Source organism: Gigantopelta aegis, chromosome 9 (assembly GCF_016097555.1).
Source record: "Gigantopelta aegis isolate Gae_Host chromosome 9, Gae_host_genome, whole genome shotgun sequence".
Lineage (NCBI taxonomy): Eukaryota > Metazoa > Mollusca > Gastropoda > Neomphalida > Peltospiridae > Gigantopelta > Gigantopelta aegis.
Genome location: NC_054707.1, coordinates 34,935,987 through 34,953,486, shown reverse-complemented (window position 1 = coordinate 34,953,486; position 17,500 = coordinate 34,935,987). Strand labels below are relative to the sequence as shown.

General features: G+C 34.8%; 1 protein-coding gene across 6 annotated transcripts in view; it reads left to right on the top strand.

Annotated features, from left to right (window-relative positions):
- The window catches only part of LOC121380488 (nostrin-like), a 79,665-nt gene that overhangs the window by 62,016 nt on the left and 149 nt on the right, over positions 1-17,500 (top strand). For 5 of the 6 annotated variants that reach the window (XM_041509314.1, XM_041509310.1, XM_041509309.1 and 2 more), the window contains 7 exons: positions 273-361; positions 1,486-1,614; positions 2,842-2,965; positions 3,525-3,533; positions 6,522-6,545; positions 13,183-13,284; positions 13,898-17,500. The exon at positions 13,898-17,500 is cut by the window's right edge and continues 149 nt beyond it. In XM_041509314.1, coding sequence (XP_041365248.1) covers positions 273-361; positions 1,486-1,614; positions 2,842-2,965; positions 3,525-3,533; positions 6,522-6,545; positions 13,183-13,284; positions 13,898-14,001 — 581 coding nt within the window. In that variant the 3' untranslated portion in view covers positions 14,002-17,500. The remainder of the gene's footprint in view (positions 1-272; positions 362-1,485; positions 1,615-2,841; positions 2,966-3,524; positions 3,534-6,521; positions 6,546-13,182; positions 13,285-13,897) is intronic. The other variant, XM_041509311.1, reaches the window with a different exon arrangement.

Genomic DNA, 17,500 nt, shown 5'->3' with positions numbered 1-17,500 from the left:
CTATGATTTACTAAAAACATTTAATTAAAATGTTATTTTAAGTGTTATGGGATAAATAGAATTCGCTACTCATGGTTTTAATATGTAAAATAACAACCTTGTCTAGTTATTTGGTATTTGTCTTGGCAGAACCTCAACAAATACTGATTAACAAAGACTCGGTTGATATTTTCCATATTAAAAAATACTTGTGACGAATCCTCTATATACCATTCTATGCCATAATTTTGATTATTTAAAAAATATTATCTATTTGAAACACTATTTTGCAGGTGTTCAGAAATTAGTGGATGTTTACAGAAATAAACCAAACTTTGGTGATGCAGAAGCACAACAAGATGTTGTACAGAGGTTAGAGCAGGTATGTTTGGTGTATGTTTGTACAGAGGTTAGAGCAGGTATGTTTGTACAGAGGTTAGAGCAGGTATGTTTGGTGTATGTTTGTACATAGGTTAGAGCAGGTATGTTTGTACAGAGGTTAGAGCAGGTATGTTTGGTGTATGTTTGTACAGAGGTTAGAGCAGGTATGTTTGTACAGAGGTTAGAGCAGGTATGTTTGGTGTATGTTTGTACAGAGGTTAGAGCAGGTATATTTGTACAGAGGTTAGAGCAGGTATGTTTGGTGTATGTTTGTACAGAGGTTAGAGCAGGTATGTTTGTACAGAGGTTAGAGCAGGTATGTTTGTACAGAGGTTAGAGCAGGTATATGTATACACAGGTTAGAGCAGGTATATTTGTACAGAGGTTAGAGCAGGTATGTTTGGTGTATGTTTGTACAGAGGTTAGAGCAGGTATGTTTGTACAGAGGTTAAAGCAGGTATGTTTGTACAGAGGTTAGAACAGGTATGTTTGTACAGAGGTTAGAGCAGGTATGTTTGGTGTATGTTTGTACAGAGGTTAGAGCAGGTATGTTTGTACAGAGGTTAGAGCAGGTATATGTATACACAGGTTAGAGCAGGTATATTTGTACAGAGGTTAGAGCAGGTATGTTTGGTGTATGTTTGTACAGAGGTTAGAGCAGGTATGTTTGTACAGAGGTTAAAGCAGGTATGTTTGTACAGAGGTTAGAACAGGTATGTTTGTACAGAGGTTAGAGCAGGTATGTTTGGTGTATGTTTGTACAGAGGTTAGAGCAGGTATGTTTGTACAGAGGTTAGAGCAGGTATATGTATACACAGGTTAGAGCAGGTATATTTGTACAGAGGTTAGAGCAGGTATGTTTGGTGTATGTTTGTACAGAGGTTAGAGCAGGTATGTTTGTACAGAGGTTAAAGCAGGTATGTTTGTACAGAGGTTAGAACAGGTATGTTTGTACAGAGGTTAGAGCAGGTATGTTTGGTGTATGTTTGTACAGAGGTTAGAGCAGGTATGTTTGTACAGAGGTTAGAGCAGGTATATTTATACACAGGTTAGAGCAGGTATGTTTTTACAGAGGTTATCTACAGAGAAATCCATTGTCAGAATTATGTTATTTGTGATTTTCAGACAACATTCATGCTGAACTTTCTCGAAGCTAGTCACTACAAAATCTGTGCTACGCTGGCCAAACACAACCAGAGAGAAGCACCGCAGCATAAATTTTCACAATATATTGAAACGTCCAGAGAAAAACAGGTATGTAGAGCTTTACTCACAACTTTAATTTATAGAGTTTTACATGCATGTTATTAGCTGCAGATGTTTATTTGCTGAACACACACACAAATCTTTAAAAAAAAAGTCTTAAACAAAAATGTATGATATATTTTTTTTAATGGTATGACTGATGCACAGAAATGCTAGTTAAAAAAGAACATGACACTGGGTTTTGCGCTCCTAATTGTAGACTTTATCATCAATGTAAGTGTTTGAATCATTCATTCATTCATTCATTTCAACTTATTTTCGTGCTTGTATCCAATTAAGGTTCAAACATGTTGTCCTGGGAACATCTCAGCTCAGAGGGTGTAGTGGTCTTACACCTATCCATTGAGTCATTCAGACTCACTCTGGGTGGCAGCCAGTACCAGGCTGTGAACCCAGTACCTACCAGCCTTATGTCCGATGGCTTAACCATGACATTACCGAAGCCGGTCAAAATATAATTAAACAATAGTTGCATAGTAATATGTTCATAAAATACATAATATAATAGTTGTTTTGGGTTGGGTTTTTTTACTAATAAGTGTATATATATAAAATTAAGTTACACATTTATGCTTACTCTTGAAAGAAAAGGAAAAATTAATTTTTTATGACCCAGACCCCAGACTTGGTGCCAAACAACTTGGTGGTTTTGATTGATTGAAACATATTTTATTGCTTTTTAAAGAACAAGCAGGCCATCGGTCTACAGGCTGGTAGGTACTGGGTTCAGATCCCAGTCGAGGCATGGGATTTTTAATCGAGATACCGACTCCAAACCCTGAGTGAGTGCTCCGCAAGGCTCAATGGGTAGGTGTAAACCACTTGCACCGACCAGTGTTCCATAACTGGTTCAACAAAGGCCATGGTTTGTGCTATCCTGCCTGTGGGAAGCGCAAATAAAAGATCCCTTGCTGCCTGTCGTAAAAAGAGTAGCCTATGTGGCGACAGCGGGTTTCCGGGTTTCCTCCAAAAACAGTGTCAGAATGACCATATGTTTGACGTCCAATAGCCGATGATAAGATAAAAAATCAATGTGCTCTAGTGGCGTCGTTAAACAAAACAAACAAACTTTTTTTTTTTTAAAGAACAAATGGATTAGGCACAAGTTATACAACTTACTAGGCCTTCTCCATAACACATACATGTTACGACAGTAATATATTTTTGCAATTTTGTGTTTTTGATAAAGAAGATGTATTTATTATTTTCACTCAGGGTATGTTGGTTAGTGTATTAAAGCTGCCGTTGAACCTGGCTCTGGAGGGAAGCAATGAATATACGGCATTCCCGTCAACACCGAACAACTTCTACCAAGAATTACAACCACTTGACGAAGAAGGTGAGATGTCTTCAGTGTTGTTACCTTTGTTTACATCGACATACAGAGATTTCATACTTTACAAGTTATCCAGTGTGTGATACACTGCAACAGATGTGCTGGATGTTATAGTTTTAATTAATATTTCCTTAAATGTAGACATATTATGGATAAAATCTGATAATCCTAATGAGGTAATAGGTTTTTTATACTTAAGAATCAAGACATTGTACTTGGAAATTCATATAATTATGTTAAGTATTAAGCAAAGGAATGTTTCTATTTTCGTTGTATGCTGCATAAAGGCTGTGCACTTTATATCTGATCTTAAAACATGCATTTTGGACAGCAAACAACAAATGTCTTATTGATACTGTAATGTATGGTGCAAACAAAAGTATTATTACGCATTGAATATTGCAAGAAATTGTTTGTTGAAACAGATTGTTTATAGTTTTTTTGTTAACAGTTAAAATGAATATGGTAAAAAATCAAATTGACAGAACGATTGCATTTAGTAATAAAGTAAAGTCGTTAAAATTTTACCAAGTTTTTTTTTTTTTTTTTTTTTTTTATGCAGGCTACTATGGTAAGTTGATTTATTATACTGCGTACTAATCCAATCATTTACTCTTTTACACAAGTGTTTTTGTGTGTTATTATACATCTAGTAGAGTTTTTGTCACACAGTAATTATATAGGTTTATTTGTTAAACACGTCTTCTGCCTGTAGATTTTAAAATTCCATATATGCATGCTTTCCCATATATAGTTACATGTCATTTCCAATAAATATTATAGTCAGCTAGCCATCTGTGATATTGCTACAAAATTAAACTAGTTATTTAAAATGAGATTGCCTGAGAAATAAAAATAGAAAGTCAGTTTGAAAAGTTAAGCACAAAAAAGTAAACATCTGGATTGAAATGGCATTCTTTTGAAGTGAATATTATAATGTTTAAAAAAAAGAGAGAGAAAAAGAGAAAAGAATTAAAATGCTTTCTGAACATTGTATACCTAAAAGAGCTTTTATTATTGTTCGGGACCTTTTGTTACATAGTTTCCAGAGATGAAAAGTGCTAATACTGATTCAAAGCAATTAAAAAAGTAAAAACCCCTTCAAAAACTGTTTATCAAATACATGTGTAATTACAAATTTTGAATCATATCTACAGGGATTAAAAAAAATACCTCAATCAATCTTAGCACTGTCATTTTGACATTGGGCTTTTAGCATTTATTAAAATTATAAAAATTATGAATGCCAAGAGAGTGTTAACATTGATAAACATATTTAATATTCATACTTGCAGTACTACTCTTCAATTTGTATAGCAGTATTTGTTACATTTGTAAAGCCATTTATCGTTTTAACCGAAGGAAAGTTATAACTAGTTGTACACATAGTATTATTTGTCACGACATCAAGTATAACCTGCAGGTCACTGACATTGTGGAGAGCAGGACTGAATTTTCAAAAGTGAAGGTCACAAGTCTGTAGGTCATTGACTTTGTCGACAAACAGTCACAAAATAGGTAGTTGTTTATAAATCAGAGGTAGCTGGTTTTTCATGTAGGTCTTGTGGTATTATATTGCATACTTAATTATAAATTAACATTATTGCCTATTATAAAGTGGTTCCTCTTATTTATAAACATTTTCATTCCCCTTTCTTCTTTTTCTTTCTTTTTTCCCCACTTTTACTGGGTATTGGATAAAAAGCGTATATTAATTTTGGATTTTTATTTATCTTTAAATTTGGTCAGCATGTCAAAATTATTGGTCTGCTGGTTCCGTTATTGCAATTTTTGGAAGTAACAACTTAATGGCGAAAACAAATGCTAGTAACATTGATTCACATTATTTATTTAGAGTTAACACACTATATGGTGTTACTGAATATTGATTTTAGTTGCATTTTTTTTGTCTCTAATCTTAAAACTGTGCTTGTTTATGATCTTATAAATAGATGATTTACATTATATTGGAAGTCTAACCCCTAATGTGCTTTATTATTTGACTTGTACGTGTATATATGTGTTGAGTAGAATAACTTCCTACTGTTGATATTTTACTGAAACTTTGCTAACAATGACTGTAATGTTTACAGAACATAAAAAATGTATATTTTCGAAATAAATGAAAGCAAATATTATTTTCTTTCTCGGGCCAAATAATAGTAAAAAAAAAAGAAAATGATTTACATATTCACTCATTTTTTTCTTGGCCATCACCTAAAACCTTGTTATTTTAAAAAACATTTTTACTAATATTTATTGCTCCAGAAAACAGTTGATATAATCCATATTACACATATGTAGATACATTAGAGTATCTCTATCAACTACACTGATCATCTCAACATGGCAGCCATCTTTCACAAAATAAAATGTAAATAATAAAGGCCTTCTTCCTTTTTTCAACCAAAAAGTCTAGGTGAAAACTCCCCGTTTTTTATTCTTTCTTTCTTTCTTTTTTCTTTCTTTCTTTCTTTCTTTCTTTCTTTCTTCATTGGGTGCATTATATATTGGCATTGTAACAGCAATTGTAATCTTTTGGAGTTTGGACGTGGGAGTGTAGACTTGAGTGATACAGATTACATTCAGTATCAGTTTAAACCTGTTTATAAAGCACAGGCACAGATGTGTGACGAATCATTTCCCCCAAGTGTTAACAAAAAACAAACGGCCATCTTGTTTATGGAAAGTGTTGTAATATCTGATTTATTTCATGCATATGTAATGTACTGGTACATGTGTACTTGTTATTATTGGATAAAGCATGAATGTGTCTTCTAGATAGACTTTACACAAGGCAAACATATGGATATCATTGCTTTATGAAGTTATAGATAGAGCTGTCCTAATGATGATGGTTATGTTGATAATGATGATGATGATATTGATGGTACTGATGATGATAATGCTGTTTGATGATAATGGTGGTGATGATCTCAACGATGATGATGATGTTGATGGTGATGATAGTGGTGATGGCACACTACTTTGCTGTATTAATGGGTTAAACAGGAATCCTGATGTTGACACATGGGATACTCTTGTCAGCAAGGGATCTTTTATACACATTTTCCTACATTAAGGATAGGATAATACCACAGCCGTTGACTGTTGTCACACAAAAATATGGGGGACATATTCCCTTTACACCTGAGGTAAAAAGCCGTCTTTATGTTGTACGTCTGTACAATAAACGCATGGAGTACCCCCCTGCAAGAAAGTTTGATTATGGAGAAAGAAAGTGTGGAAGCGGTAAAATGTTTATCGGAACAGGTAGCTGATTTGTCGCAAACTGTGAATTCAGCACTAGATGGCGTAGTTGGCTTAAAGTATGCCTTCTGATTGATAACATCCTACTAGTATGGTAGCTATAGCTTTTACCACAGAGGCTGGCATATTCTAGTCAAAATAGCACGTTCTTCTTGTCTGAAATATTTATATATTTATTGTTTTTGTTAATTGTTTTTCCATTGATGTCATAAATTTTGTTGTAACTGATTTGAACAATATTTGCTGCAATAAATTAAAACCCATATTACTTACTGTGTCAACATTGCAGCATATGTAGATGACCTACGCCCTGGTGAGTTACAATCAATTCCAGAACTTTGTGTGGTTAAAAAGTTGGGCATTTCTCCTTTTTAGATAGATAACTGCTGCTTATTATAAAATCAGTTATTTATTAATATATATACTTTTTTAATTTACTTTTTCTTTTTTACATATACACTGACACGCATTGAAAACAGCATGTGAATCTGATATTGCATGCTGGCATGAACGTTATCTTATTTATGACTCTCAATTATTTATGCAATATTGCTGATTATTTAATTTGTAAATCAAAACAATACATATGTATTACTAAGCATGACTGCTTCTGTTGTGGATCTCATATATTTGTTAAATCTTGGAAATTTATGCACTCATCTTGATGATGACAACCCATTAATGTTTGAAAAGGTGAATAAAGCTTGCGGTTTACTTTATTATTCTTTGAACTTAAAGAGTCTTTAACTATTTTAATCAAATATCATAACAGTAGGAAGAGGGTATATACTGTATGATTATTGTTCTATCAAGAAACAATAAAACATTCTCTGTTCTTTGTTAATCTCAAATCAAATCAAATTCATGGAGTAGTTTCTACCTACTAGACAATATTCAGAGCCAAGCATTTTGTTAAATAGATTTGCTTTTTTAAATCCCCATTTGTTTTATTATTAAGAGACCATTCATAATAAACATTTTCATAAATGTACTTCCTTGTATTTTTTTGCCCCCCACCCTAAAAATATTAATACAGGTCAGGTCAGGTCAGGTCAGGTCAGGTCAGGTCATAAGGCTTTACGTGCACATTCAGTGCATATACCAGTATATACATGTAATTCAATACCTCGGACATAAGGCTGGTAGGTACAGGGTTCGCAGCCCGGTACCAACTCCCACCCAGGGCGAGTTTTACCGACTCAGTGGGTAGGTGTAAGACCACTACACCCTCTTCTCTCTCACTAACACTAACAACTAACCTACTGTCCTGGACAGACAGCCCAGATATCTGAGGTGTGTGCCCAGGACAGCATGCTTGAACCTTAATTGGATATAAACACAAAAATAAGTTGAAATAAAAATGAAATTCAAAACCTAATATTTCATCTTAACCCCAAAACAAATTGTTTTAACATTAAACCTATTGTGTACTGATTATAGTAAAATATTGTAACACAGCTGTGTATGTTAAAAGCCAAGTTAGGTTGTTATTTTCTCAAAATCGTCGAATAAACTATTTAATTACAAGTTGACTTACAAGTATATTAAGCCGCCATCCATTGTTAAGATGCTATTTTTGTCTTTTTTCGACAAAGTAAAAAGGCAAGATATAGGTGTTACTTTTCTGGCACGGGCAACCGCTGTGCCGTCAATTTTTTTATTTATACTTAAAACAAATTGTGTCTCTGGGAACCCGACCCTTCCTAGAAAAAAAGGGGCGACACTAATTTTTTTAGATGTATTATTATTGCATGCAGGCTATTATGTTTTGTTAAGTTTCACCCGAGGCTCTGTAGCTCACAAACCATCAGTTTATAATTGCACATATACTGTAGATGTTCGTGTCGGTGCAAGTTAGTTTCTTATAAAATTTACTAAATTAAATATTTAATTAGTTAATTGAGTTTTTATACTTGTTTTACTATAAAAGACACCAAATTAGTTTATGGTATGCAAGACATTTAGTTCTGCAGATTGTTCTTGAAATTAAATTTTTAACATTTTAAATTAAATTTACAAAATGTGTAAGTGTTCTGTTTTAAGGGGTGCTGAATTCATAAATACATATTTTAAAAATGTCCGAGGAATCCTTCATTAGCATCAATCTAAGATGGAGTCCATAGCAACATATAACATCACTAGCGGATTAGCATTCTAAGATGGAGTCCATAGCAACATATAACATCACTAGCAGATTGGCATTCTAAGATGGAGTCCATAGCAACATATAACATCACTAGCGGATTGGCATTCTAAGATGGAGTCCATAGCAACATATAACATCACTAGCGGATTGGCATTCTAAGATGGAGTCCATAGCAACATATAACATCACTAGCGGATTGGCATTCTAAGATGGAGTCCATAGCAACATATAACATCACTAGCGGATTGGCATTCTAAGATGGAGTCCATAGCAACATATAACATCACTAGCGGATTGGCATTCTAAGATGGAGTCCATAGCAACATATAACATCACTAGCGGATTGGCATTCTAAGATGGAGTCCATAGCAACATATAACATCACTAGCGGATTGGCATTCTAAGATGGAGTCCATAGCAACATATAACATCACTAGCGGATTGGCATTCTAAGATGGAGTCCATAGCAACATATAACATCACTAGCGGATTGGCATTCTAAGATGGAGTCCATAGCAACATATAACATCACTAGCGGATTGGCATTCTAAGATGGAGTCCATAGCAACATATAACATCACTAGCGGATTGGCATTCTAAGATGGAGTCCATAGCAACATATAACATCACTAGCGGATTGGCATTCTAAGATGGAGTCCATAGCAACATATAACATCACTAGCGGATTGGCATTCTAAGATGGAGTCCATAGCAACATATAACATCACTAGCGGATTGGCATTCTAAGATGGAGTCCATAGCAACATATAACATCACTAGCGGATTGGCATTCTAAGATGGAGTCCATAGCAACATATAACATCACTAGCGGAATGGCATTCTAAGATGGAGTCCATAGCAACATATAACATCACTAGCGGATTGGCATTCTAAGATGGAGTCCATAGCAACATATAACATCACTAGCGGATTGGCATTCTAAGATGGAGTCCATAGCAACATATAACATCACTAGCGGATTGGCATTCTAAGATGGAGTCCATAGCAACATATAACATCACTAGCGGATTGGCATTCTAAGATGGAGTCCATAGCAACATATAACATCACTAGCGGATTGGCATTCTAAGATGGAGTCCATAGCAACATATAACATCACTAGCGGATTGGCATTCTAAGATGGAGTCCATAGCAACATATAACATCACTAGCGGATTGGCATTCTAAGATGGAGTCCATAGCAACATATAACATCACTAGCGGATTGGCATTCTAAGATGGAGTCCATAGCAACATATAACATCACTAGCGGATTGGCATTCTAAGATGGAGTCCATAGCAACATATAACATCACTAGCGGATTGGCATTCTAAGATGGAGTCCATAGCAACATATAACATCACTAGCGGATTGGCATTCTAAGATGGAGTCCATAGCAACATATAACATCACTAGCGGATTGGCATTCTAAGATGGAGTCCATAGCAACATATAACATCACTAGCGGATTGGCATTCTAAGATGGAGTCCATAGCAACATATAACATCACTAGCGGATTGGCATTCTAAGATGGAGTCCATAGCAACATATAACATCACTAGCGGATTGGCATTCTAAGATGGAGTCCATAGCAACATATAACATCACTAGCGGATTGGCATTCTAAGATGGAGTCCATAGCAACATATAACATCACTAGCGGATTGGCATTCTAAGATGGAGTCCATAGCAACATATAACATCACTAGCGGATTGGCATTCTAAGATGGAGTCCATAGCAACATATAACATCACTAGCGGATTGGCATTCTAAGATGGAGTCCATAGCAACATATAACATCACTAGCGGATTGGCATTCTAAGATGGAGTCCATAGCAACATATAACATCACTAGCGGATTGGCATTCTAAGATGGAGTCCATAGCAACATATAACATCACTAGCGGATTGGCATTCTAAGATGGAGTCCATAGCAACATATAACATCACTAGCGGATTGGCATTCTAAGATGGAGTCCATAGCAACATATAACATCACTAGCGGATTGGCATTCTAAGATGGAGTCCATAGCAACATATAACATCACTAGCGGATTGGCATTCTAAGATGGAGTCCATAGCAACATATAACATCACTAGCGGATTGGCATTCTAAGATGGAGTCCATAGCAACATATAACATCACTAGCGGATTGGCATTCTAAGATGGAGTCCATAGCAACATATAACATCACTAGCGGATTGGCATTCTAAGATGGAGTCCATAGCAACATATAACATCACTAGCGGATTGGCATTCTAAGATGGAGTCCATAGCAACATATAACATCACTAGCGGATTGGCATTCTAAGATGGAGTCCATAGCAACATATAACATCACTAGCGGATTGGCATTCTAAGATGGAGTCCATAGCAACATATAACATCACTAGCGGATTGGCATTCTAAGATGGAGTCCATAGCAACATATAACATCACTAGCGGATTGGCATTCTAAGATGGAGTCCATAGCAACATATAACATCACTAGCGGATTGGCATTCTAAGATGGAGTCCATAGCAACATATAACATCACTAGCGGATTGGCATTCTAAGATGGAGTCCATAGCAACATATAACATCACTAGCGGATTGGCATTCTAAGATGGAGTCCATAGCAACATATAACATCACTAGCGGATTGGCATTCTAAGATGGAGTCCATAGCAACATATAACATCACTAGCGGATTGGCATTCTAAGATGGAGTCCATAGCAACATATAACATCACTAGCGGATTGGCATTCTAAGATGGAGTCCATAGCAACATATAACATCACTAGCGGATTGGCATTCTAAGATGGAGTCCATAGCAACATATAACATCACTAGCGGATTGGCATTCTAAGATGGAGTCCATAGCAACATATAACATCACTAGCGGATTGGCATTCTAAGATGGAGTCCATAGCAACATATAACATCACTAGCGGATTGGCATTCTAAGATGGAGTCCATAGCAACATATAACATCACTAGCGGATTGGCATTCTAAGATGGAGTCCATAGCAACATATAACATCACTAGCGGATTGGCATTCTAAGATGGAGTCCATAGCAACATATAACATCACTAGCGGATTGGCATTCTAAGATGGAGTCCATAGCAACATATAACATCACTAGCGGATTGGCATTCTAAGATGGAGTCCATAGCAACATATAACATCACTAGCGGATTGGCATTCTAAGATGGAGTCCATAGCAACATATAACATCACTAGCGGATTGGCATTCTAAGATGGAGTCCATAGCAACATATAACATCACTAGCGGATTGGCATTCTAAGATGGAGTCCATAGCAACATATAACATCACTAGCGGATTGGCATTCTAAGATGGAGTCCATAGCAACATATAACATCACTAGCGGATTGGCATTCTAAGATGGAGTCCATAGCAACATATAACATCACTAGCGGATTGGCATTCTAAGATGGAGTCCATAGCAACATATAACATCACTAGCGGATTGGCATTCTAAGATGGAGTCCATAGCAACATATAACATCACTAGCGGATTGGCATTCTAAGATGGAGTCCATAGCAACATATAACATCACTAGCGGATTGGCATTCTAAGATGGAGTCCATAGCAACATATAACATCACTAGCGGATTGGCATTCTAAGATGGAGTCCATAGCAACATATAACATCACTAGTGTATTGGCATTCTAAGATGGAGTCCATAGCAACATAACCTCAATAGCGGATATATTTAAGTACAAGATCAGTTATAGGTTTCACATTAAATGCATGTTTTGAGAGTAATTTTGTATGGATTTTCTGCCTCTTCTACATTGATGCCTCTGCAACAGACGTTTAGAGCTTACAGCATTAATTTTCTTATTGGAGACATTTTTCTTGTCAATTGAATGCTCAATACGTTAAATATTTTATACTTTTTTTTTTTATATAACTATGGTTGTATGTACTATTTATCAGAATCCTTTACAAGTTCTTTAGACTAATTCCTCTAATTAGTTATAAAAGTCAGCTTTAAACTTCTATATAGAACTGTTTTCTCTCTCCTGTTAATGGAATGCCCATCATAGTAACTATTTTGCCATTATAATATTTAGTTAAAACAGACAATCTCCAAGTGTGTGCCCCTTTTCTTTAAGAATGTGCTTGTATTGATTTGAGGTTTTATTTAGCATGGTCTCATTCTTTATTGCTAAGCTTTTGGATACTTGGATACGATTGTTAGGGATGGGTTACTTGCTGCAGGAAGGAAAAATAATACCATCTTTTACTTCATTATATGGTCATGGTAAATTTAAGTTCAAACTGTTAAATAGGTGTTTTTTTAATGGTAGCTTACTCTTTATGTTTTATTTAATGTAAATACAGCTACTTAAAATCCATTGTATTACAATTTGAGGTAACTGTTATGTTTTACAAAGACATGTTTTCAAGTCTTTATTTATGTTTGGGTTTTTTGTATGTACAAAACAGCATGGAACTTGCATAAGTAATATTTCCAGTAAATATTTCATTAAACTCCTCAACACTTGTGTAATCATTTCTCTACCTGTATGAAAACATGAATGATTTAAAAATAAAATCTTGTTTATCTTGAGTATTACTGTGTATAATGAATTGGCTGAATGCTACAACTACAGTGTGTTTATTAATATACAATTCCACTTCTCATGCTTTTCTTATATATTTGAACAAGAAAATATTTCAATACAGAAATAAAATGTTTTATGTTGAATGAAGAAGGCTGGCTGTGATTGACATGCCAGTATGTTTACGATATTCACCAACATGTTTTTTCTCTTGCTTGTAGGTAATGATTCCGACCCTGAGTTCGAGTTGGACCCGATTGGCCAGTGTCGAGTGAAATACGAATACAAGGCTAATCACAGTGATGAACTTAACATCAAACCAGGTTTGCTTCTGTTCATCTTTATTCTTGCATGTATGGAAACAAAAATTAAAATTAAAAACACGAACTTAAAGTCACTGACTCTGAAGATATTAAATTTTTCTGTCTCACATATAATGCATTTTAAAGGGACATTCCTGAGTTTGCTGCATTGTAAGATGTTTCCGACTAATAAAATATTTCTACGATTAAATTTACATATTAAATATATTTTCTTGTTTAGAATATCAGTGTCTGTATATTCGATGTGCTTCTGATTGTCTTAATATTTGTAAGAAGCCCAAACTGGATTTTGTCTTCAAATAATTTCGTATGTACGTAGGAAATAAAATGAAATTTAACCTAGTACAAATATTAGAATGATCAGAAACACATTTAATATACAGCCATTAATATTTTATGCAGAAACATATATTTGATATGTAATTACAATCGTTAAAACGTCTGTTAGTCGATAACATCTTAAAAATTGCAGCAGATTGCTACAAACAACAGCATCTTAGATTAGATTAGTTGATAATTTATGCAAAAAGTTGTAACATCTTCATTGTGGTTGATAAATATCCCAGTTTTCTTTTTTATCCAGAGAGAGCCGTAAATTTCTCTTGTATTTCAGGTGATGAAATCAAAATCTTCGACAAGCTGGCCGACGGCTGGTGGCAGGGTGAACTGCGGGGACAGGTGGGCATCTTCCCCTCAACGTACGTGGACGAATTCTAGCATGGCACCGTAGTCAGGACACCTGTGATATACCGCAAATACTCCATATCCGGCCAGTTGTGTTACGTAGTGCACAGACACCACTGGTGCAGGCAGCTCCACAGATCATATCGTAGACCACATGTTACCGACTAACTGTTAGACACAGCTTGTTTTAGTGTTACGGAAATGCAGATTTTGCAGACTTTTGTTTTTGAAAAATCCAGGAGTATGAAGTATCAATTCCTCAAAATAATCGGAGTTAGAAGGAAGGTGTGGTTTGTCCGAACGATAATTTGCACCCCCGGGATTGAAATTAGGGGTAAATATGGAGGATCCTGTTCGTGCTATTCAAAAACAAAAGTCTGGATTTGCGTTAGATTTGAACGGGTCTGTTCGCAATTCATTCAAGAATGAAGACTTTTATTATTGATCCTTGAAGAGTGGGTGTATGATCAAAGTGGGAGTGTGATTATTAGGCTCTTTGTCTTTATTCACTTTAAGACGTGTTTAATGTATCTGTACAAAGAGTTGTATATTACACGCTTATTCACTGCAATACAGTAGTTAATGGGTGGTGGTGGTGCCAGCATCCACTTCTCCTCTTCCTCTCCTGAAAATTAATTTTGTCTTACTAGTGCTAACTGTTGAATAGCATCTGAGGTAGTATGAAAAGGTGACTTTAAGACAAATCAGTGTGACTATATTGGATGATTTCGGACTGTAGTGTAACTGATATCTCCACTGGCTAGCTGATGTTTTCTTGAACACAAATGCTATTTGCATATTAATCAATTAGAGACTTTCCAGTATAGTGCTTTTCTTAAAACAAAGTCTAGAATCAAAATCTTTAACATGTTTGTGTATTATAAAGATACTGAAGTAAAAAGTCATAGATTACGTTTTCATAGAATTGTAATATCTTTTTAACACAGACATTTTGTGTAAAAAGGGAGGTAATTAGGACTAGGTTATGCTCACAATTACCATTTCAGTGAACTTGAGAATTGAAAACAGCAGTCAAAATGCACCGAGCTCAGAATTACAAGTTGTAAACTCGGAAATGAAAAAAGCTATCCATATGACCTTCACCTTTGAATTTTGAATAAAATGGCAATGGAATGTTTTTCATTGAAAAAAATAAATAATGGTAGGACACTATTATTAATACTTTTTTTTATGCATTTCAGTTTGAAAATAATGTCATTCACAATTTTACAAAACATTTCAAACATTTGATTAATTAGAATACTATAATATAGTTGGAGGTGTAGTTGAATCTTTTAAACCAAAGTTTTATTAGTATGTGTATTAGAAGGTTCATTTGTTTTTAACACTTGAATCTGGTGGTGACGTTCATTGTTGTTAATGATTTTAGCAGACGGAGAAGTTAGTTTTTATACGGGTGCACCCGAATGCAGACAAATTGTACGAACAAGTTTACAACTCAGAACTATTGGTTTCTTAGCACACCTGAAAGCAGCATTAGTACTAGGCCAGACAGTTAAACTGTACATTCATTAATTCTCTTTCTTGAATTGGTCATTGTGCTATATAGTATATATACGTATCTTTCCACTTGAAATACATACATATTACTATACTGCCCTAAATAAATAAATGAGTTTTGTTCACATAGTTAAAAACTACAAAGCATTAATGAAATACACGTTATTCTAGGAAAACAGAGTATGAACATTTTTTAACCATATGTTTGTATATTTGATAGATATATGAATATATGTTTGTATGGATATTTTTAACATAATACTGGCATTATACGTTTTAAAATGACCTATTCTGTAGAATAAGGTTTTTGTAAATATATATTTGTATATATATGCATTTAATGTAATTTTATGTTTAATGTATTATTAGCAATATATACCTATGAATAGAGAGACACATGCACATACTTACAATTGTAAATAAAATAAGACTATAAATAGGTATGATGTATGCTGTAAGGTACATGGTATATTAATGTACATTTGTTTTTGTTGTTTATAAACTTCTGTCAATTAATCATTCAGGGAATTTTCCATAGAAGAGTAAAAAAAAATCCAGAAAACATATCAAATAAAATCAAAAACATGCATCTCAATCATGTTAGACATTCTGGCATGTGTAGATTTTGTTAATTATATGGTCAGCCTTGTTTAAACAACCCTCTGTCTTTAAGATACTTGGGTATTTAAATATTTAAGGTTTCGCTACATGTACAGTGAAAATCAAAACCCGATCCATCTCAAGGCACAATTGTTTTTTATGCGGTGTCGTTCTGTTCATGTTGTAGGTTATGCAGCTTTAAAAATCATGCGAACTGCCATTCCAGTTAGGTCGTAAACTATTACATGTTTAGGAAGTAAAATGTTGCAAATGTCAAAAGATAACTAATTTCAGTTCAAGTTTGAGTTGATTGATTTGATTACACAAATAAGATTCACATAACCGAACAATCTGTTAGGTAAAAAATCTCATGAACCGACTTTCGATTATAAAAGATTTTAAAATATTGTCCTGGGCATCTCAAACATTTGGATAGAATAGTCAGCCTTGTTGCAGCCATTGATCATAACAAATCACATTAAGGCCCCAAATTCACCAAACGTGGGTCTGGGTCTGGCAAGTGTGGTGCCGTTAAAATATAGTGTATAGTCTGATACAAAATTTAGCCTTTTCACATTCAATTCGATGCATTTCTTTTTCAACTGGTATTATACTCGTTAGAACCCGACATGGTGTGGTTTGGGCCCAAGCAAGGCTGTGTTAATTTTGGGATGAAACTGAAATCCAGAATTCTGGAGGATTTTCATCGGTGAACCTTGCTTAAGCAGCAACCTGCCAAAAGACACCATTCCAAGCATTATGTGGGTAGTGTCTGTACAGAGTCGACTACAATGACAATAGAATTGAAAAACAATACTGGGACATCTTGATCATTGTTGATATGTCTAAATGTATGTCAAATTATAGGCCTATAATTGGCTTTGTTTACGTGATCACCTGAACAGGCAGTATGCTGATGGTTACTTTGGGTGACAACTATGAACAGGGTTGTTACTTTGGGTGACAACAATAGAATTGAAAACTGATCATTGTGGATATGTCTAAACGTATGTCAAATTATAGGCCTATAATTGGCTTTGTTTACGTGATCACCTGAACAGGCAGTATGCTGATGGTTACTTTGGGTGACAACTATGAACAGGGTTGTTACTTTCGGTGACAACAATAGAATTGAAAACTCATCATTGTCTTGATCATTGTGGATACGTCTAAACGTATGTCAAATTATAGGCCTATAATTGGCTTTGTTTACGTGATCACCTGAACAAGCAGTATGCTGATGGTGATAACTATATACCGGGTTCTTTGTACAGGTGTAATCAAAATGTTTTGCTTGTTGCTAAAGGAGTGTGGGAACTCTTCTCTTATTGTCACTGCTTACATTTGTTTTCAGGCCAGTAATAAACTCAACTTATATAGATTTATCATTAGTCTAACTTCTCAATGACAG